The sequence below is a fragment of the Aythya ferina genome (genome assembly GCF_964211825.1).
Source record: "Aythya ferina genome assembly, chromosome: 1".
NCBI lineage: Eukaryota > Metazoa > Chordata > Aves > Anseriformes > Anatidae > Aythya > Aythya ferina.
In genome coordinates, this window is record NC_140296.1 from 175764390 (window position 1) to 175787870 (window position 23481).

General features: G+C 40.5%; 2 protein-coding genes across 13 annotated transcripts in view; one reads left to right on the forward strand and one right to left on the reverse strand.

Moving 5' to 3' along the window:
- PPHLN1 (periphilin 1) overlaps positions 1 to 19104 on the reverse strand; it is a 71457-nt gene extending 52353 nt beyond the window's left edge. For 2 of the 8 annotated variants that reach the window (XM_084519179.1, XM_084519174.1), the window contains exons 1-6: positions 19002 to 19054; positions 18247 to 18342; positions 13448 to 13495; positions 12052 to 12143; positions 7640 to 7819; positions 6713 to 6774 (exon numbers count right to left, since the gene is read on the reverse strand). In XM_084519179.1, coding sequence (XP_084375305.1) covers positions 6713 to 6774; positions 7640 to 7819; positions 12052 to 12143; position 13448 — 335 coding nt within the window. In that variant the 5' untranslated portion in view covers positions 13449 to 13495; positions 18247 to 18342; positions 19002 to 19054. Of the gene's footprint in view, positions 1 to 6712; positions 6775 to 7639; positions 7820 to 12051; positions 12144 to 13447; positions 13496 to 14193; positions 16503 to 18246; positions 18343 to 19001 lie in introns of those variants that run through there. The other 6 variants (XM_084519180.1, XM_084519175.1, XM_084519181.1 and 3 more) reach the window with 5 other exon arrangements.
- The window catches only part of ZCRB1 (zinc finger CCHC-type and RNA binding motif containing 1), a 34838-nt gene continuing 30441 nt past the window's right edge, over positions 19085 to 23481 (forward strand). For 2 of the 5 annotated variants that reach the window (XM_084519222.1, XM_084519224.1), the window contains exons 1-3: positions 19087 to 19217; positions 23089 to 23176; positions 23344 to 23372. In XM_084519222.1, the coding sequence (XP_084375348.1) occupies positions 23093 to 23176; positions 23344 to 23372 (113 nt within the window). In that variant the 5' untranslated portion in view covers positions 19087 to 19217; positions 23089 to 23092. Of the gene's footprint in view, positions 19218 to 23088; positions 23199 to 23343; positions 23373 to 23481 lie in introns of all 5 variants that reach the window. The other 3 variants (XM_084519223.1, XM_084519226.1, XM_084519225.1) reach the window with 3 other exon arrangements.

The window sequence follows — 23481 nt, forward strand, 5'->3', positions numbered from 1 at the left end:
ATAAGTGCAAGTTACTCTGGTAGGCTGTGTGAATGCCTGAGAGCTTGAATGTTCTGGCAGAAATTTTTACCTTTTTTTTTTTTTTTTTTTTTTTTAAAGGCATGTGCTAATGAATATGATCAGAACTCGACTTATCATTCTCCGTCAAAAGCAAGACCATTTTCTTTGGGTGGCTGCCATATTTATTTCCCTCCACACATGTTTTTTAATAAAGAATGAGGTCCTTGTATGGCGTCCCTTAAGACTTGTCAAATATTGCAGCAGAACAACGGACTTATGTACATTTTTAGCACCATCTCATAAATCCCTTTGGTTAAGTTCTCTCCTATGTGCAGGACAAAGATCGGTTTACTTTACAAGAAAGTCTAAATCCAAAGCCTGAGGACCTCCCACAATACAATATGCTGCTCTAAATGAGTACAAAGTATTTAAATAGTTTCACTGTTCCACTTCATTCACTAAAGAATACTTTCAGGGGAAAAAGCAGCAAGCTACCTCCTGTAATAGAAAGCTGATAATGTAAAGGTAAGTGCCAAGACCTACATCTGGAAAAAAAACTCTCACAGAATCCTCAGTATTAAATCCTGCTTTATTAAGAGAATGGCAGTGACCCTTAGCTGCTATCTGGAGATTCTCTCGTCATCGGTTTTGGTTTAAAATGACCACTCTTGCCCAAAAACATGGCTTTTTCTTAATGCAGAAGCTTTAGGTCACTCCTCTGGAACATCCCATCATCGTATACTGCACCTGCAGGGAGAGGGTCACCAAAAGGAACAGCAGCTCCGGCAGAGAGCAGAACGTGACTGCTGTACTGCACTCCCACTTCGCCACCAATTTCCTCCATGAACTTCAGTAAACACCATCTCACTGGGAAGGTTTGTGTCTACAAAAGTTGGGCTATGTAATGCTGTGCTACTCTGCAGAGATAAATGGAAGCTTAACGTTAAGGAAAAAAAAAAAAGAGGAAAGGTAAAGTGACACTGATTTAAAAGATTTCTAAAGCACAATACAGAACTGACTGATGAATCCCAGTTGTTTGGAGATCACTAATTGTCTAAAATGAGTTTTCAACCCTTTGCCACAGTTTTATTTCATTTCTAGCATCAAAATTACTTTTTTGTTGCTGTTTAGTACTTCTACTAATTACTAAGTATTCCTTGTACAATCCAGCAGATCTGTTTTATGCACACAAATGCATTAGCATTAAGTACTGGACTAGGATTACTTCTTGATTTCACACAGTAGATGGAAAACATGAAAGAAAAGATGGAGTTCAAGTTGCAAGCTGCCTTCATTAACACAGGAACACATATTCATAACAACAACCAGAGAGGAGATGCTCCATTTTCTGTGTGAGCCACTTCTGTACGATACGGAACACCATTACTACTGATGCAGAATGCTCTGTCTACAAACACAACAATCCTTATTTTCAGAAAATCTGGAACTCAGATAATTTTAAGTCTTAAATTTAATGTTTGTATTGCTTGGATTTACAAGTGCGTTATTTTGCAATTTCTCTTTGAAGATGAGTCTTACCCATCTTAAGTTGCCAAGTTTTGCATATTTGAAGTCTATGAACTCAGTGTGGCTGAAAAAAAAAAAAAGAACTAAGCAATATTCTGAACGCTCTAAAGGATTAAAATTTGGTGTGATTAAAGTAAACAGCAGCTAGCAATCTAAAGCGTTTCAGACAGAACAGTTCATCTCATTTTATAATAATGTACACGCATGTGAAATCCATTGTTATGAGGGCTGCTGAGAAGAAGTGGAACCCTGGAGTTCTTCACCGCATACTTCTGCAAAGATCTGACATGCATGGAAATAACTCCTTTGAGTGCTCTGAATAAATGAGTTTGATATATCACGAAAGACAAGTAATAACCCAGCCCCAGAAGAGTGATCAACATCAGGAAAAGATAACTGTATGAACAAGTCACGTGTTATTTCATCTCTACTCCTCTCCTAGTTTCACAATTCTCATAGCATCAGCGATCTAGACATTAAAACTGCCATCACAAATAGAAAATTCTCTGCTCGGCACACTACGACACTCTGCTTTGATGTACAATTCTTCAAACGTGCCAGCTAGGCTTGTACCAAGAGGCACACAACTTCCAACCAAATTGTGACTGTCAGGTTACCAAATTTTTTATCAGTTCCTGCAGTTCAGAAATCCAGTAAGAATCCCTTGCTGGTGAGCCCAGGAGAAAGAGAGCTGGAAACTCATTCTGAAGCCTCTGCCCAGCAGATCCTTCACATTATCTTTACATATAAAAAAGGTATTACCATGAAGAAGTCACATCAGCATGAGAACAATTCATGGAGCATGGTAGAAAACGGGGCTAATGGCTCTACAGGACTGAACAGTCCAGAAAAGGGCAAAAGCACCAGGAATGCTCTGCTCAGTGGCAGACAAGGGGCAAAGAGCAGCTGCTTAGAAACCAGAGCATAACTGGGTAAGAAGGAAGAAGGTAAGAAGAAAAATACAGCTAAGCCAAGCTGAAGACCCTTAGCAATCCTCTTGTCACTTGTGGAGAATTGCTCCTGGTGAGCTGACACATCACAGTCCAAGCCATAGCTGCATGACTGTAAAGCAAGCAAGCACATCTTCTTTCTTTATTTATTTAAGGAAAAGGCAAGAAGCTCAAAGAAAGAATAAAAATTAAAAAAAACAACAGCATATGGTTTCTTTAACATAGGAAACTCCACCTTCTCCCCCCCCCCCAACTCTCCACCATATAAAGGTTTTTGATTTTCCAAACAAGCAGCCTCTTCTACTTTGGGAGGATATCAAGTAATGCTTTTCTTCAAAGGAAGAGGAGAGGGAGAACAAAAACAGAAAAAGCAAGAGACCAGAAACTACTTTTTGACAGTTAAACTGCTAAAGAAATCAAAGCAGGAAAGTGTGAACGATGAATGCTTAAAGAGGAAATGCTAAACGTAATACTGACAGTTTCTTACAGCACACTTCTAGCTGCTGAATGAGTTTTTAAAAATACTCAAGAAAACTCCAATTGATTATTTCTGGCAATAAAAGAGCTATTCTTTTTTAGAATTCCTAGTAACAGTACTGACTACAAAAACCCATTAACTTTACAAGTCTCCTGAGTGTCTTTAGTTTTACAAACCTCACTTTGTACTACGGCCTACCCACATTCCATGCCTTTTTTTTTTTAATTTTATTTTTAAGTATTTCTGGTTAAAGTAATCTTACATCTCCTTTTACTACCTCAAAGAGAAAAAAAAATGAAAAAAAACACCACCATTTATACATACTCCACAAAAACTTACAGACAATATCTCTATCACATCCAAAGCACATCCCCATACAATAATTTCTGAATCTTGAGTTTTATAGTGCGAGTGTCTTTGAAACACAAATTAGCTTTTTCACCACAAGACAAAATATACCACGATCTGTACTTTGACTTCCTCTGTTGGGACCCACTACAGCTCAGTATGTGCAATATGAGAAAGACACATAACTATTACCAAGCACGTAACGCTGGAAGCGTTGAGCAGTCTGATCACAGAATTTGACATTTAAGGGTATTTACTATTCCCGTGCTCTTCTGTACAAGCAGACTGCTGCCATAAAGCATATTTATGTAATAAATCAATAAGGCTTCATTCAACTGCAAATACGACCACGGAGCTCTTCCATAGCACAGCAGCGTGACAGTCAGACGCTCTGAAACCCCTAATAAAGAACAAGCTGGGACTACCACTACCATGTTACTGAAGCCTGCAAAATGAGCTGACATTTTATCCTTGCATTTTAAATGGCAGGAATCAGGAAGCATTTAAGACAATCTTTTTGACCACTGGGTGCCACTCTTGTTCTATGTAAGAATAAGCTGCCTGGCATTAACTCAGTTTTGTGTCCCCCCCTACCTTTTTTTTTTTTCTTCTTTTTTGGTCTTTTTCTTGTTTCTTGTGTTGTAAAGTAAGAGGTAAAGGTTTAAGATTTTTTTTCACACGTTTCTGTAAAACACTACCTTTCAAAACCGTTTACGGTTGCTTCTAGTCCGAAGAACACAGTTTTGAGAGAAGTCCTTGCACACAGACCCTTATGGCATACCAAGGTGTTACAGAATACAAAGCTTTAACAGCAATTTTTCTAACTGACCAGGTGTCTGTACCTAACACGTTTACCTTATTTTTTTTTTTCTTTAATGGTACAAACATACACGTAGCTTTATGCAGACAGCAGTAAGGAAGGGTTACTCTACATAGGAGGAGACATTTCCAACTAACACAATGATGTAGTATGCAGAAATGCAGGCCTGCTACAACAGCAGACACCTTAAGAAGGGGAAACACAGGACACGGCATTCAGAAAGACAGTTATGGGATGATAAGAGATGGGAGCACAGGCCTGGCACTGGAGATTCCTGGGCTGCAAAGTATTCACAAATGGTCAGATGAACAACACTGGTTTTAGGGGTAACAAAAAGGCAGGTGTTCAGCCATCTGCAGGAAAGCAGGGCTCAACACGCCTAATGGGTTCTTGGGAACACAAGTCCCATCACTCTGAGCATGCCCCCACCTCATCCTTTACCCCAGCTTTAGTTATCCCATATGGTACGGGACATCCCTTTGGTCCATTTGGGTCAGCTGTCCTGGCTGCATCCCCTCCTAGCTCCTTGTGCACCCCCAGCCTCCTTGCTGGTAGGGCAGCATGAGAAGCATGAAGTCCTTGATCCGTGCATGTCCTGCTCTGCAGCAATTGAAACAGCCATGTGTTATCACCATTATTTCCATCCTAAATCCAAAACACAGCACCATACTAGCTACTGTGAAGAAAATTAACTCTATCCCAGCCAAAGCCAGGACATTAATATATATGTGGCAACATATATGACAAATTTGGCTATAATGTGGTGCTGTGGACCAATGAAAAAAGAAAAAAAAAAAAGATATAAAACCCTATTGACAAAGTGATCCCAAGTGCACCTTACAGTGAAGCCTAAGCCACCACCATCAACTCCTCCCTGCAAAGGAGTGAAGATGCTGACAATTCACTGTTTGAACACCATCATTCATACACAAAGGAGCAGGTGAAGAAAGGTTAAGGAACTAAGAAGTATGCATGTAATAACAACACCTAAAACCATTACTATTTAGCTTCTGTATAGATTTATTCTTCCTGTAATAATTACATTTGAACTACTAATGATTCTTAGATTACACTGCTAATATTTCCATTGTACAATGGAAATATACACTAACAATTAATTCTTGTCTTTATATTTATGGTGAATTTCATCCTTGTCCATAAAACGTGAGTGTAACACTGTCCTTATTTATCAGATCAAAAAAAATCCCATATCAAACTGCATTGCGGACACGTACATGTTAACCACCCTACTGTTTAATCCTATTCCTCACGTTTCGTAGATGGGAACCTGAAGTACAGACTAAAAGTTGGTCACAGAAATTAATTTATTGTTTTAATACCTGCTCATCAGTCCAGCTGAGGAAACAGGAAGGTCAGAACAAGGATATGGTGCCCTGCATATTATCCACTATCCACTTCAGCAAGTTTTAAAATGGCTCAGTTATCTTTCCATTTGGCCTCAAAGTACTGCAGTCACTGAAGCAAACATTAGACAGATGAAAGAATTCTCTAAGTCATACAAAAAGTGTGACTGACTAGGTAGATGCACTAAATTACTTGCAATCCCAGGCATCTTAAAGTTATTATCATTGTATTGCCTACCCTTACTAAATAAATATTAAAGACTTCTGTGTCATTTATTTTATTTGTATCTCAAAACAATACAACTAGAAAACACTTTTCACCATCATGTCACTTCAACAAACAGCCTTTCCCATATCACTATCATTCCACTGCTCTACTCTACAAACTGTTTTGATAACAAAGAAAAATGTTCTACATAGTCACAGTAAGTGTTATGACAGTTTTGATGTCATGATCTGTACAAAATAAAACAGTAAGGTTAATTAAGGAAAATTCTAAAGAATAAACTGTCAATTACGGATTGACAAATTTATACAACAGGAACTTTTCTCTGTTTCTGCATTTAAGCATAAGTACACACATCTTCTAGATTCTAAGAGAGACTGATCTGAATATATCTACGGCTTAGAACAGGCTTTCGTGAGACTATCGCCACAAGACAAAGATTATTAAAAATATAACACTTATTTAACCTCTTTACCACATGTAGTCATATTTATATATCCCTATGCATGTGTACATTAGATTTACAACATAAAAAAGTTTGTATTTCATTTAATAGACTGGGGCAGCAAAGATGGGAAAGTAGCTTTTTAACTGTTTTTAAGGGAAATAATGGGAAACCCAAATAAATCAGTGTGTTTCTAACAGATGCAAGAGCAGCATATTGATATTCAGAGCAGGTCATTTAGGTACATCCCAATAGCTCAGATAGAATGACAGCATGTGCACATCGCTAACATGCTGTTTCAATCAAATATGCTAAGACAGAACCTAACCTTGAACCCTTTCAGAAGAAGGAGAACCTGAACCCTTGCAGTTAAGCAACATTCAATATCTACAAAAACAAACAAGAACTTCCCAGCATAGTTTTAAAATTCAAAATTTAGCTGAACAAGCCTTGATCATTCTGTTTCAAACAGAAATTGCTCCAAGTAGGAGACTGGAACAGACAGCCTCCAAACCTTCCTATGCATGGCAGTGCTGTAAAGCTTTATAAAATACCTGTATTCAGGCTGCCGACTTATAGAATGATCATCCCTTGGCCATCTGTATCCTGATTCATCCTGCAAAGTATACAGAGACAGTTGTTTGAAGCGTATCTCAGCAACAGATGTCAAATACAATGTTTCCAAATGGTACTTATTTACTGCAGAACCAAAGCATTTAGTGAGCTAAGAGAGTATTAATCGTTCACGGAAAGACTTCCTCTCAGTTTATCCACTTGGCCCCACTCCTATTTTCTGCCTCTATCATTGATAAAAAGAAAAACTTTGAAATGACATACCAAAAAAAAACAAAACCTTGTACCTTGTATGGGACAAAAATTTCCAAACCATATAGAGGGGCTCTGATTTTAAAAAATAAATTTCCTCAGTGAAATATAAATTCTCGTCACTAGCTTGGAATTACAGAATTTCAAACATCTGCAATTGGTGGACTCACAGTAATGACCTTTCAAAGTGACCACAAAGTTTGTGTTTGAGTAGCTATTGAAACAAATCAGCATCATGGCAGAATTTAACTAAGTTAACAACTGTGCAAATTAGAATGCTAGGTAGACAACATTCAACAGGCCAAGTGCGAGCACTTGTTATACACAAAGTTTTTGCTATCATTCTTCTTGTCATCCAGGTAACTTCGCACCATGTTACACAGGACTCCCGGCTACTCCTGTTTTCCCAGATCAGACTCTGAGCTCCCCATAGACCTGGACAATGGATCGCTTTCAAGCCCATACAGTAGCTAGGAAACACAAAAAGCAGCGAACGCTTATTACAACATCATCACAGGAGTCTTGGAGGCACAGTAACTGCATAAAAGCATGAAGTAGCAAAACCAGCAATGTTCTGTTTGAAAAAAATATTTTAATTGTTCACCATTCAAACCTTCATAAGACAACAAACATCACAGTCACAGGAGAAGAATCACCTTATGTACACCTCGGTGTGGTGGGCCACTTCTTCGTTCATGGGCAAAACTGCGACCCTCTTCGTAGTCCCTGTACTCAACGTGGCCATAATCGTCATACCGACTGTAACTCCCTTCTCCAGGTCTGTCAAGCAGTGGTGGTTTCTTTGGTACGATGTTTACTACTCGATGGTAATCATCCTAAACCACAAAACAAAATCATTTTGTTTTTAACATCTGGAAGTCTATAGTGAATACACAAGAGTAAAAACATGTTATTTCTAGACAGTGGACTGTGATAATCTCAAAGCTGAAATAAGCACAGGGGAACACCAGAAAAAGTCACGACAGACTGACAGTGGAATAACTTGTATTTAATTGGACACTATTCTGATGCAATCTTTAGGCATTGGAAGTTTAATTACAGAGAGAAAATTCTCAACACAGTTTAAGTTTCTTTTGAAATTTTAAAGCAGTAACGTTAATCTCTACTTCATCATCAACTACATTTTTTAAGCATGAGATACACGTATTTCTCAGAAACTTTTATATTAATTTATGAATGCAATAAAGAAAGTTACATTTGTAATGCCTCTAAAACAAAGAGCCTATTTGAAAATTATTCATTTTCTTAACATCCATAAAGTTTTCTACACTGTGGAAATCGGGGTGAAGACAGTCCTTGTTTCATAGTCTGATTTGATAAGCATCTTCTCAATACCACGCAGCACATGATCTAATGATTTATGTGACAGAGAGTTACAACACTGTTTTTCTTTTAATGCAAGTTTTGGATAGCTTTTTGCTAGACCGCAAAATTAATTTCCTTCTAGTGTATGACATTTCCTTCACATAAAATGTCATACACTATTTACCCATTAAATGGATTCTTTGCTTATTAAGCACAAGTTGTACAATTACAAAAGATACAAACTCAATTTTCAGGAATCAAGAAAATAAAAAGCAAATGGAAATGCAAGACTTTGTCTTTTAAGTCTTCCTCTTTTAACAAGGTATCTTTTCTGTTGGCCTTAAAAATAAGGTATAATTCAAAAGATGTCAATTAGCATGTACAGTCAGGGGGGAGACATTCAAACTAGCTTTTTTTCCTAGCAGCATAAGTCACAAGCTAATGCATCAATAGCTTTTGCAGAAAACGCATTTAGTTCACAAACTACTAAACGTGCAAAAGAAAAAAAGAAGCAAAAATGGAAAAATTTGCTCTGATTTCAGAGACCAGCCATCAGGGTTACTAGAAGGTAATCCAAAATCAGCCTACAGCCATACTGATGCAAAGTATAGACTATATACACATTCCTATGCTGCCAGAATGCCTGATCTACCATTACCTTGTTAAGCATCCTCTACATATATTTTTTGTTTGGTGTCTTACAAAGAAGATATGCTCTGAAGCTAAAAAAAAAAAAAAAAAAAAAAAAAAACCCTCTGTGCTTTAATCTCACCCAGTAGTCCCTACCACCTCAGTTAATGACATTCAGGAGTTAGACAGTTCAAGTCACACCCATTTTGCTTAATTGTGCCAAGCACCCACAACTTTTCGCTGTTTACCAGCATCTGAGAGCATGTGCTCCTACCACAATGTGATGTATAATTAACATCCAGGATTAGATTAGGACACGTCTCTTGCTCTCTCAAACAAGCTGTACTTCATTCTGTATCAATGCTTTGTCTCAGTTCCAACATACTAAGCTATCAGCAAATGCCGAGGATTTTCATAACATTGAGGAATAAATTAATTTCATTTTACTTGCCTGGCATAAAACTAGGTCAGCCCTCTACACGTGGACACACAAACAATGGCACAGGGTTGCATGGACAGAAACTGCCTGCTAATCCTCTTGAACAAGCAGAGTTGTATGAGGAGCTTCATATTCTTCCAGTAAGTGACACTGGATCTTGGTTTGACTAACTACTGTGGGTGCTGCTTTGGTACAGATGCATAGTACTGATGCAATAAATTAGCTTATTCTGATAGTCTCTCTATTCCCACTTACAAACTCATATAATATAAAGCCAGCGCTGAGGTATCTGGTTAACTCTTGCATCAAAAAGATGTGGTGGTTTCACGTCAATATGTAGCTAAGCTCCACTACGCCGCCCTCTCGCTTCTCCACCTCAGCAAAACAAGAGGAGGAAATATAATGTGGGAGAAAAAAAAAGCTCTTAGGTTGAGGTAAGGACAGGGAGCTTGCTCACCGATTACTGACATGGGCAAAACAGACCCAGCATAAGTCAGTAAGGGAGATTAATGTAATTCATTGCCTATTCATAACAGACTAGAGCAGTGAGAACTGAAAGCAAACTGAAAACACCTTCCTCATCCACCATCTTCCACTTCCTCCACATTGCCAAGTGGCGCAGGGGAATGGGGGCTGTGGTCAGTCCCTAGCGCTTCATCTCCGCTGCTCCTTCACGGTCCCTCTCTGCCCCTGCTCCCCGTGGGGTCCCTCCCACAGGATGCCGTCCTTCCCAAACTGAGCCTGCGGGGGCTGCCCACAGGCAGCAGCTCTTCAAGAACTGCTCCCACATGGCTTTGTACCACGGGGTCCATCCCCCAGGAGCAAACTGCTCCAGCACGGGTCCCCCATGGGTGGGCGGCAGCTCCCCCCAGGCCCCCTGCTCCTGCGGGGGCTCTCCATGGGCCGCAGCCTCCTCCAGGCCACATCCACCTGCTCCACCGGGGGCTCCTCCACCCATGGGGGGGCTGCAGTGTGGAGATCTGCTCTGTGTGGGACCCATGGGTTGCAGGGGGACAGCCTGCTCCACCAGGGGCCTCTCCACAGGCTTCAGAGGAACTGCTGCTGTGTGCCTGGAGCACCTCCTGCCACACTGACCTGGGGGGCTGCAGGGCTGCTTCTCTAACGTTTTCACACTCCTTGTTCTCCCAGCTGCTGTTGTACAGCAGTTTGTTTTTTTCTTCCCTTTCCTAAATCTGCTCTTCCAGAGGCCCACCCAGTGTCACTCACTGGCTCAGCTCTGGCCAGTGTCGTGTCCCTTTCAGAGCTGCCTGGAAGCTGGCTCTGACCTGACACGGGGCAGCTCCTGGTACCTCCTCTTACAGACCAACCCTGCAGCCCACGTGCTAGCAAAACCTTGCCATCTAAGTCCAATACAGAAGACTACATCATACATTTTAACTTATAAAATAAAATTCCATAATGCATGTGCCATACTTTGTTACCTGGACATCTCGAAAGATTAATGGAATTCAGAAATGTCACTGCCAAAATGGATAAATTGAATTAGCAATGTGTTAGTCAAGCCAAATATTGATTTTAAAGAAAAAAAATGTGAAAATATATTCTGTCTTTCCTCATATTCTATTACTGATAAATGTAGGGGAGAAGCAGTGGACTAAATAGCCTGTACAAACTTTTCTGCATTTTCAGCAAACTAGAAATCAGATACTTTGTTGTTGCCTGTGAAAAGTATTAAAAATATTTCAGAGCAGCCAAGCACTAATACACTGATCAGTGGAGAAAACAGCATAACTAGTTACCAGTGGTAGCTTGCTTTCTAGAAAACAAGCTGAAAATACAGCAGAGAGAACCCAGAAAGCATGCTAAATTAACTGCATGTAGACAGAAACATTAAAAAGTATCCTTAAAGTTCTATTTAAACCACAATAGCTCAAAATGGCCAAACTGCAAACTGTTTTGTCTAAAGAAGAGACTTCAGACATAGGGGTAAAAAAAAGGAATTTCACCTGATTCTTTGGCAAAGATATTTTCTAAAAGCATTCTGAAGTTATTACACATAAGAATAAGCATAGCCTTTGCATTTGTTTTTACAGACATAACACAGAGAAGTCTCCAGGCCTACAAAGTAAGATTTCCATCTACACCTTTTGGCAAGCATTTTCTTGATAGGACTCCACAAAATAATTTCTTTAGCAAGTGTGTATTTTCAACATTTGCTATAATCATTTGCTTTTATGCCTTAAGCATAGTAATAAAAAGATGCATTGGTGACAAGAACAACATTACAAGTAGTCATTTAACCACCCTTAATCACTTCAAAGATGTATTAATATACAAACAAGTTTCTGTAGAAAAACAAAATACAGTATGGCCTTTGCTTTTCCACGAGTTATGAAAAATCCTATGTTTAATGACACAAAGAATTACACTGGATAAAAAAAAAAAATCACTTTATCAAAACGTAAGTACTCCAAACCACTTTCAATAGATTTGAAAATATGACAAGATTTAAACTGGTAGGCCTCCTACTATCTCTTTACAGATGTATTTGCTAGACTGTTGACTTAAACAAATGAGGAAAGAACTGAACTTGGAGGTCAAGGAGGAAGATGCGAAGGTTTACCAGGAATTAACTCCCTAAATGCTGCCTTTAAGTTACAGGTCACTGTACAGTATAATACTTAAGAAACACAGTATACATAGTATACTTACATCTGGATGAATCCTCGGAGGAAGACGTTCTCTTGGAATTCTTTCATAGTCATATCGCCCTTCAGACCACATTTCATCTCTTCGATATGCCACTAAAGACAATAAAAATTCAACTAGTCAAAACCAGACTTGTTATGAATAGATGAAAAAGCGGTAAGCATAGAAATGACAGATTCTCTGGCTTCTCCCAAGGTATTAAATTATGCACAAGTTCAGTAAAGGACTTTAAAAAAAAAAAAAAATGAGGTCCTTTTAAAAGTAAATCTATCTAGTTATAATTAATAAGGAATTAATTTAAGGCAACTAGAAATCAAGATTCTGGTGGCAATATTGTTCAAAACTTCTGCAGTACCAACAGCCAACATAAACCACCTTTAAGTGTTGAGGGATATAATTTCAAATAGTCAGAAACTGTAGTAAATAAGAGCAAGATCTGTAACAAACTTTTGTTTTAGTTTATATGGAGCTCTGCTATGCACTCTTCACAAAATAACTCAGCATGGGCAAGAACTGGAAATTAGTGAAGTATGCTCAGCATCAATCCTGGGCTTGCAGGTACTATAAACAACCCTACTGAGATTTACACACGGTGCAAATACCAGCTTCAGAAGTAAATTCATACACACATACCTTATAGCAATTCTGATATTTCTGTGCTAAAAAAAAAAAAAGACTTGCGTTTTTAAAATGAGTAAATGAGTTCAACTTCTCTTTATTAGACTGCAGAGCTCCTACTTTCCTATATAATAATTTGGATTGAATTATTTCAATCCAAACCTTGACCTTCAGGAAACAGGATAAAACACGACACATCGTTCAGCTAGCACAAAGGTCTGCTTTGAATACATGAATGATACGTACTCTTCACAAGCAGATTTTTCCTTTTTTAAGCCAGCAAAACACACAAACTCCTTTTTTCAGAAAATGGTGACTTCGAAAGTCAAGATTAATAACTAAAAATATGTGGAAATAAACCATCACCATAAGAGACTCTGCTGTATTAGACAGCACAAACTCAAGGATCTGAAACCTTTCAGATAATTGTAAAGGTTAAAAAAAAAAAACATATAACATATATATATATAACTGAAATTAGTTAAGAAATTGCTAGAATTGCATTTCTTAATTTCTTAATGTTTCCTTTCACAAGGGGTTCTAGCTATTAAAATAATCCATAAGAAAAAGAAATAGGACATATTCAAAAGGAGAAATAAAAAGCATTATCTACCTTCATAAAAGAAAAATACTTAACTGGAAATGGTCTTATGAGGCTACATAAAAATAACGATTCTTCTAGATGCCAAGAATCAACAAGATAAAGGGTTTATTAACTGTAATCAGAGGTAAGCACTGCCAGCTATAAATTTTTGTGAAAAACAATTACTCGCATACTCACTTTTCTGTTAGTTTCAGCAACTGTGCCTCAGAAGACCCATTCAATCACCTAGGAATAGAAAAGAAACTGAAACTAGCAAAAAAAAAAAAAAAAAAAGCATTCAAGCAAGCTCATATGTAAATTTCATGTACGTAAATCAGACATTTAAAGTATAAATCCTTCAACTGCCCGTCACCCATAATCTGTCTGAATTAGTAAAGGGTATTCACTGTACTCGATCAAGAAAGAACATGAACATAAGAATTTACAATACCAACAAAGTATCTGTGACAAATTACTATATGTACAACACTTCCTGAAAACGTTTGAGTTTTATTTCCCTATCACGATCTTTTACTCACTACCTCCAGTATCAGTTTCTCTTCCATTTATTAGCAGAAGTTATTGAAAATTATCAAAACTGCTTTCTTAGAAACACTCAGGAATATATCTAATATATTCACTTAACTTACTTTCATTTAATTGTCTTTCAGTATTAATATGATTAATATTAATTTTATGTTCATTTTGTGTTTGCATTAATATTAATAATGAGAGAAAAATAAGACTCCACTGCATGTGACCAGAGGTTAATGAAAAGTTTGGTTTAACACAGGTTTTGTCTTTAACAGTTGCTTAGCAAATCATTAAGAAGCTCTTTCCCGAATTGTGGGAAGCCCTTCAGAGCCTTCGACCCTTCCCAACAGCATTGATTGATAGAAACTGATCAGAGCATCTTCTTAAAACGCCCCAATTTATAACTTGACCTTAAGTGTGCTCCATAACCGAGACACAAGAGTAGTCTGACGCAGGCAGGAGTATAAATAAAAAGCTGACTGAACCAGCAGAGCTGGGCTGGTACTGGTTTTGGTAAGGGTAAAGCCTGGAGGGTCTGTTGTCCTGGGTCCTTCAGATGGTCTACTCACAACAAACAACTGCTAATTCTGAAACGGTTGCTCACAACAGTTGCATTTGTTGGTCGGGCGCACCCCTCAGAAGCACTTTTCCTGGCGGTTTCACAGTAACTACATCAACTTTTCTTCATTCTCTTCTTTGGTGACTTTACCTAAAGGCTTAACCACATGCCAGGGGCTGGGCAGGCATCAACATGTCTCAGGCAGACTGCGTCCCCTCTTCCTCGTGCCCCCTGGACTGTGGAGGAATGGTTAAGTGAAGTAGGTCATGTGAATGTTGAGCAACTAGGAGGTTGCGAGCTAACAAAGTATCGAACGCAGCTCATATGAGTCTGAGAAAGTACGTAAATGAGTCTGAGAAAGTACGTACGATCTGGGAGGTTTCAGGTACAAGAACATGATATCTGTTGATGGTCTGGGAAAGTACTAACTGTGTTATTTCGGTTGATGGGAGTGAGAAACTAGCTGATAAAATAAAGAAATGCACTAACCAATCATGAGCTTAGCTTTTGCAATATGTATGAGCTAATTATATTGAATTAGATAAAAGACGACTGAGCTATCCAATAAATCGAAGTTCACTGATCACTCATATTGAGCGTCTGTGTCTTCCTTCCGTCAACAACAAATGTCCTCGCAACACTGGACCGTGCCCCATCTGTCCCTACCCAACTCCTCCCTGCCTGCACAGATCTCTTCTTCCTTGCCAAGAGTTACAAGGACAGTAACCGAACACATCTGTACTTGAAATGCACTGGAAGGGACTGAATTAGTGGGGGCAAGACAAAAACCATCACTACAGCAGCAGAGCTGCATGCACCATTTCTCTCCATGCCTCACCACTGGTGCTTTATGCCTGGATGCTCCGTGCTGCCAGCCCCCACCTCCAAAGCACCTCCTGCACACAAGCGGACACCAGCCCTTGGTGGAGACCCTCACTCGGCTTCCAGACCAGAAGGGACATTGGCAACGGGATGAAGACAGTACCTGGTGGCTTTTAAGGGATGTTGTTTGCTTTGTGGGCTGTTTTTTGTTTGTTTGTTTGTTTTGATTGGGTTTGTGTTGGTTTCTTTTTCTGTTTGCATTTTGGCCAATCCAGCAACATCTGTGCCCTGCCGCCTGGAACAGTTACTGAAATTGTTAACCGAACACAGTGTTCAAGAAGCAACGCGTCAGAAAAATGCCATTAAAGCAGGATGCAAGCTTTCACACCACGCTGCTCTGCCAGTTAAGCCACCTCCAACATCGCACTACATAACATTGACAGCAGGCACTGGCATTCACAGACATGCTGGTTGCTTCGTGGCTGAGAAACACACTGCCACCTCCATCACTGCTGTGGGACCATACTGCAGCTGGCAAGCATTATCACTACCATTTTGACCAAAAAAAAAGGAAAAAAGGCAGAATATGCCACCACAAAAGTCAATAGACTGAAGGAAAAAAAAATACATACACAATTTTATCAGACAAGAAATTAACAGAAAGAAAAGAAAGAATGGAGAAGGGAAGAGGGAAGGAAAATCTCAGACGTGAGATTTTGCAATTTGAGGAATGGAAAAAAATAATCAGACAGAATCAATTATAATGTACATTGTCCAGAATGCTGGTAATGACGAAAGGCAGAAAAACAATTTTATAGGGAAGACTAAAACCACAGTTTTTAAGCTGAGACCACTGAAATAAAGTGAGGATGCTTGTGAAAATACCAGAAGAAAAAAAAAAAATGCTTGGAGAGAGGAAAGCACTTTTTCCATCACCTTGAACCCATTTCATCTGGTTCTATAGAAAAAACTTCAATTTCTTAAATGATGTGACTTAATCAGGGCACAGCTTTAATAACAACCACGAAGTGTCAAAACTTTTAGGATCAATATGAGAATATTTCATTAAGGAGGATTCAAAAGATCAAAGCTTAAGATCTACCTGCTCTCTCAGTAAAGTTGCTCTAAAACAAAGATTAAAAAAATATGTAACTATTTTTGTTACACCTAACCCCACTATCACTGATGCTATTTTTTATTAGCACGTACACCAAAAGTGGTTGGTATTTCTTCAACATCATGAGCCATAATGCCCTGCTACATTAATTTAATCAACCTCTTCCTCATTTTTGGTCAAAGGTGACTGTTTTCCCTAAAGCAAATTCCTTATTTTCTCAAATGATGACACTTTAGCGCACACAGAAGCCATTCTATTAATGCAGCACAAGCTGCTCTGCTGTGGCCAGCTGCCAAAATTGGCTTTGCTCTGATTATCACAGCACTACGTCTTCCTTTACGCTCGTGTAACAGATGTAATACAAAAAGGTTTTCTTCATTATGCAGATTACACAGCTCACTTAAACATCAGATTTTTGCACAACTGGGTTTTCTTTGTCAATCTTTTTTTTTTTTTCCTGAGGAACATTAACACATTAAAAATACTAACATACTGAAGAACACTTCAGTATTCTGCAATATTTTGTACATAATTCTTGTCTGTTTACACTTACTTGAGACATCAATTTTCATCACTGCTAGAAATACCTACTTCATCACCGCCTGTAATTTTCCAGTGCGTGCTATCAACCTTCCACAGAATCTACATTTTTGTCCCAAAAACGTGCAGCTTTCTTACCCAGCTGGCTACATTTTGCCATATGCAAACAGGAGTCCAAGGGCAAACAACTGCGCTCTTTCTGATGCTACTGGGACACGCCTGGTTTTGTACTATTACTGTGACAAACCACAGCAATTGGCAAACGTAGGCCAGTTTTGTCCCGCCTACGCCTTGCAAAGCTCTCAGAAAACATCTTGGATGATCTGGTAAGAGTAAGACCTAGGAAGGGCCCTCAGGGAATTGTAAATTCAGCAGACATATCATGGCCAATTTCACAACAGTGAGCCATTGCTGCCTTGAGGACAGGAACAAAGAGACACAATGAAGCTTTTTTTTCCAACCCTTAAAGGCCATATTTGACAGTGCTGCAAACCTATCTGCCATCTCCTAACTAGACAGGAAGGAGGCTAGAGAAAACTGAGTTTGGGACAAAAGCAGCCTTCTCCTCCTCTCCCCATACTTGGGGCAGGCTGAAAATACTGATTAGACCTCTACTGGCAACACGAAACATCAGAAGTGTAAGAGCAGAGGGGAAAAAAGTCAGCATGACAGTAAATAAAATACTGGGAGGAGAGCACTGTGAAAAAGCAGGGTTACAGAGAGAACCCATGTCTACCTAAAAACAAGTATTAGGCCAAAAGATTTTCAAAGGCAATTAGAAGCATGCCTGAAATAAGTCCAGGCATGTCCCACGTAGGTGGGACACAACTAACTTGAAGTAAGAGGCTTTCTTCCAATCTTTCTTAACAAGTTTACAATGGTTTTGACAGAAAATAAGGGTTTAAAAGAAAATATTAAAAAAAAAATTAAGAAGGCACTGATGGCAAAAGTCAGATCATCTCCACACTCAAAAGGAAAATAAAAAAACAGAAGTTGAATAAAATTATCAGCAACATGGGCCTTCCAATGAGCATCTGAAACCTCAACAGTTCAGCTTTCTAATGGTATCACTCTAATATATCAACAGGAGTGAGAAAAATTGAGATAATGCTTTGGGAGTTTATATTAACATAGAGATACATGTATTAGCGGTTATATTTATGTGAACAGCCGCAGTTACCAACATCTCATCCTTCATCAGTGTCAATGCCATCGAAAAATAAGCTGCAATGGGACCACTAGGCTGCTGACACAAACAGCTGTACCTCTGTGGTGCCTTTCCATCTTGTGGCACGAACAATTTGGTAACAAGACATGCCAGCTCACCACACTGCTGCTGTAGCAGGCCAAGACTTTGATGTTTTTAACATTTATCTATGAAAGTCTTAACAGATGCTGAATATTTCAGCTAGGCAGGATCAATACCTCAAACTCTACTCATCGCTTGCACAGGTGGTGTGCGCTTCCACATCTTTTTATGTCCTTCCTGCACAGCTTTTGCTCTCCTGAAGTCCTGAACACCTTGGATTAAAATATAAATATAAATATATATATATGTATTATAAGACTATCCATCAGAAGTCTAACCCAGGGCAAAGTAGGTTCACTTAAAGAGCATGAAGGCAGTGAAAACCTAAGTGTTGCAATACTCATAGGAGTTTAAATATATTAGGGGATGCTCCCCTGTTAAGCTAAGTGTAAGGACCTGTTTTAGAGCTGCTATGTGCCACATTTAGGTCCTGTTTAGCCCTCCCAAACCATAAATAAGGAAAAGCCGGATCCATGCTCCGACCCTAAGGCACACCCCCACAGCCATGGGGCTCGCCCCCCCCCCCCAAGCGCTCGTTAGCGGCCGCTGGGGACTCATCGCCTCCCGGCATTACCCCGAGCAGCAGGACGAGAACCGAAACCCCAAACCTGCCGCACGTGGGCTTTGTAAACCTCATGTATGCATATGCGTGTGTGCGCGTTTAAGATACCTTAAACACATCCTAAATACGTACACAGGTACATAGGCAGGTCCTACACACGCGTGTATTTAGGACCGTGGCCGCGGTTCCGCCTCTCCCCCCAGCGGACACTGCGGGACCCCCCCCATGAGGCCGGGGCAGCGCCGGCCCCCGGGAGGCTCCGCGGGCGCTCCCCGCACCCCCGGCCCGGCCGCTCCCGGCCCCGCTCACCCTCCTGCCGCCTCCGCAGCCCCCCGCGGGCCCCGCCGCCTTCCCCCTCTCCGCAGGCGCCCCCGGAAGCGGCCGCCTCGGCTCCCGCAGGCGGCGCTCGGCGCCCCGCGTCAGCGGAAGGGCCGCGCCGGGCTGCGCCGGGCCGGGCTGCCCTAAGATGGCCGCCCGCGAGGGCTGAGCGCCGCCCCGCCGGGAGCCGCCGGGGAGCCGCCAAGGGTGAGGGGGGTGCGGGGGGCGAGGAGGGGACGGGGTCTCTGCTGGGGTCCCTGGGGGGTCCTGGGGGGTCCTGGGGAGGCGGGCGGGGTGTTTGGGGCTCCGTTTACCTGCCTGTGAGCCCGCGGAGGGGTTGTGTTGTGGTGTGTAAGGGGCTGCGTGGGGATAAAGCGGGCTCGGCGCTGGTGGGTCGTGACGCGGCTCTCGTGTCGGGAGCGGGTGCAGCCCGGTGTGGGGGCAGAGAGGGGATTAATTCGGTTTCGGGCACTCAAAGGTTGGTTGGGGCTGGAAGGGGCCTCAAAGCCCACCCAGCTCCAGCCCCCTGCCATGGCAGGGACACCTCCCAGCAGCCCGGGGTGCCCAAAGCTCCATCCAGCCTGGCCTTGGGCACCTCAGGGATGGGGCACCCACAGGACTAACAGGGGACTTCTCTTCCCTCCCTTCCCACAGGCGTGTCATTATAAGCCTGAGCCAAGTTACTACCAGAAGTAATGGTTTCTTGATTAGGTTCTAAATTCTGTTGGTGCTCTTAAATTATTAACAAAACATGGCACTTTAAGCATCAAGATAGAAGAACTGAAGTTGATTGGCCTGAGCAATCGCATCTGGAGTGATTTATCCACAAATTTATACATTTTTAATTCATTAAACCACATATCTGACCTTACTGATGTGTATTTAAAACCAACAAGTAAAACATTTGTGTGTAAGTTGCAATGTTGGTGTTAAGTCCTGAAAGTGTCGGTGCATTCAGACTCCACTTGATGCTTCAGAGGCATCTGAACCATTTTGGAGGTGCCCTTGTAAGTCCTGGGATGGAGCAGAAAAAATGGTAACTGTAATTAATCATTGTCTTTTCTTCTGGTGCTCTCAACATGAGTGATGGACACTGCATGAAGTATATCGGAGTCAAGCAAAGCACACTTGAGCACCCAACGTATTTTGCAGGAGACCCAATCGCTAGTGACAGATGGCTCTTGTCAGGGAATGGCTTCTTTGAATTGTTGGCAAAGGCAAAAAAGACTGGATTCCACAAGTCATAGTCATGATAGACAACCTCATCCTGAAAGTTAATATGTGAAAATAATAAATGAAGAAAGCATTAATATTGCAGAGAGGCTGTTAGATTAATGGGGGTTCTGCTAGACCCCATGGAGATGATGTGCTGGATTCCAGCTGATGCTTTAAAGATAAGTAACCAAGAAATACCTTGAAGATCGGGGAAACCACATAAAAGCATTCACTAGAAAACAGAAATGTTTTGATTTGTTGACGGGCTCTAGAGGGATATAGAAGTCAGGTTGTGTGTAGCTCAGAGAGTCCCCCGCGTCAAGTAGAAAGCTCAGATGCTCATTTTGGTTTTTATATTTATTTAGTTATTTATTATCTTAGCCTGTGTAGTGAAATCCTGGAGAGTAGAGAGACTGGTGAGCAAGGAAAAAGAATGTGATGAAAATGTTAAACTTGTGTCCAGCTGTTTTATGAAATTAGAAATTTCCCAAAGTAAAAAGACTCCGAGCCTTAGGATAGAGGAGTTTCTCATCTAGAGAGTTAAAGCTAGAATTGGCTGTTTTTTACATCCTTCTTTCCCAAAAGCTGGTGAAACTGGTATGGCAAGGTTGGCAAAAAACAAAAAACTATTGTTTGTATCCCTGTAATCGCTTCATGGTGGTTTATTTAAAAAAAAAATAAAGAAGGCAATGTTTTGTTAATGTTTATGGGAGTGGAAAGAATTGTGGTTGTAGTTGGATCTACAGTTGCATTTAGACCATTGTATTCACACAGATGGCCAGAAATCTGCATTTTTAACATGCTCGAGCTTTTTGAGAGACTGATTTTGGGAAAATCATAAAGTTTTGCAGTGACCCCAACAACTTAGACATTAAAAGTCAGATGACTGAAGCACCCACACGGGGGTCCTGAATGATACGGATTGCTACCATTATTTGGGCAGTCAGAACTGCAGCACTACTTCAGTTAAATTTGTCCAGGGGACTGTTTTCTGCTGTTTTCTCTGCTGTTGCAAAATATTGGTGTTGTACCATAATGCAGCACTGGGGTAGCCCTTACCACGTCCTCTGTGTTGTGCTGGATGTCTGCATTCCTGCGCTTGAGCCACCTCTCTGTACGGCGCCTCGCCGAGTCGGTTTGGTTGGGCTTGTCAAGGATACCAATGCCAAGCAGCGAGGAATTTGGGGTAATGAATCAAGTCTGCATAACACCAGATGCAGTACGTGGCCTTTGTTGCAAATTTATTCTGTTTTCGTTTGCTTAACCTTTATGTTGCCATTTCTGCTCATGCCAAAAAACACAGTCTCTGAACGTGGAAAAACTCAAAATTTGATCACTTAGAAACCGCCGCTTAAACGAGTTGTGAGACACTAAACTTGTCAGAAAAAAGAAGCAAAATGCATGGATAATCAGTGTCTACTGGGAGTATTAGGCCTTCAGATGACTGAATCATGAAATGCCAAAAAAAAAAAAAAAAAGCACCAATGGATTAGGGTATGACATTAATTTCTGTGCTGACAATTGACCCTTGCATCTGATCAAACTCCCTACCTGGAAAGTCCTCTAAGGCGCTGCGTCTGTTCTATGATGGGTGTTGATTTCTTTAGTTTCTTTCATCCCTTCAACAGCCTTTGCATTTTAAATTGAATTGGTCTTGCTGAAGAAATGGCTCGAGCCTCAGTGAAGGAGGCAGCTGGGAATCAGTGAGGGGTACCAAGAAGCAGGAATAAGGCTACAGGAAACTGGCTAAGCAGGTATTAATCATGGAATCATTAAGGTTGGAAAAGACCTCTGAGATCATCTGGTCCAACCAATGTCACCCACTAAATGTCACCCACTAAACCATGTCCCTAAGTGCCATGTCCAACCTTTCCTTGAACACCCCCAGGGACGGTGGGCTGCATACGGAAGATTTTTGCTGTGCTTTTTGGTGTGTTCTCTCATAAGGGCTGTGTTTTATTCTGATCTTGCATTTTACCCATTTTTGCACCAAGCCTTACCTACAGGATGAATCAGAAGGAAGAAGTGCTTTGCACAGACTTTAGTGCCACTTCAGTTTTTTGGGAAAAGTCCAAACATGAGGAAAAACACAGCCTGTTCTCTTTCAAGTTAGTTCAGTTATTCCTTACCTCATATTAGATTATGTGTATGCAGTTTTCAGATGGGATGTTTAGGATGTTTTTGAATGGGTTCACTGATTCTAGCTATAGTCTTAGCTACTTAGGCTCAAGAACTTAGGATAGGAAGGAAATTGGCACTGAGATTTCCCTGGCCAGGAGCAGGGGAGATGCCATCCGTAACCAGCACTGGAAATCTCCAGTTCCAGAGCACCACAGAAGCATGAGTAATGGATACAAGAGGAAATACATGCTGCTTTAACAGATGAGATACACTGCCTTGGCGTTAAAAAGTGTCTTTTTTTTTTTTTTTCCTTCCTTAACCAAAAGTGGTTTATTCTATGTTGAATGCAGCTGAGCTGAAACTAGTATGAAGAATCAAATCATGTAGGTACTTGTCCAAAGGTTATTAATATCACATATTAGCCAGAACATTCAGTAAATGGAGATGGAGGCTTACTTCAAGTACACAAACCCATCAGGTTTTTTTTCATGGCTTACTGATCAACTAGGACAAAGAAAAAATATGCTTTGAATGCAGGGGAGAGGGAAGAACACGAGGGCAAACACTGATTTCATGTAAAATGCTAAAAAGGAAATGAAAGCTATGCTTTATTGCAACTTTGTCATGACCATCTGGGCTGTGTTTAAAAGAACAATTTGGGGGAGAAAAAATCGCACAACTGCTTTTCAATTTCTCTTGTTTTGGATATAGTTTAACTCTTCTCTCTTTCTCCTTTCATCAGAAAAATGAGTGGTGGCTTGGCACCAAGCAAAAGCACCGTGTATGTGTCCAATTTACCCTTTGCTCTGACCAACAACGATCTATACAGGGTAAGTTTTTAAGAACACTACTGTTCAGACTAAACCAATTGGCAACAATTTGGAGTGCAAATATAATATTGATGTACGTCTCTTAGAAGAGTTTGTCTTGATAAATTTGTTACCAATGGCATAGAATTGTCTATTGTTAAATCTTTCTATTTTGTTCTGTTTTTCAGATTTTTTCAAAGTATGGGAAAGTTGTCAAGTAAGTGATCTGATATGGCCTGCTATTTTTGTAGCTTTCTTAAATATTTAATGTCTTTGATTCACTGGCATGTCTTGTGCTTTTTATAATTTAAGCCTTAAATGTGTAA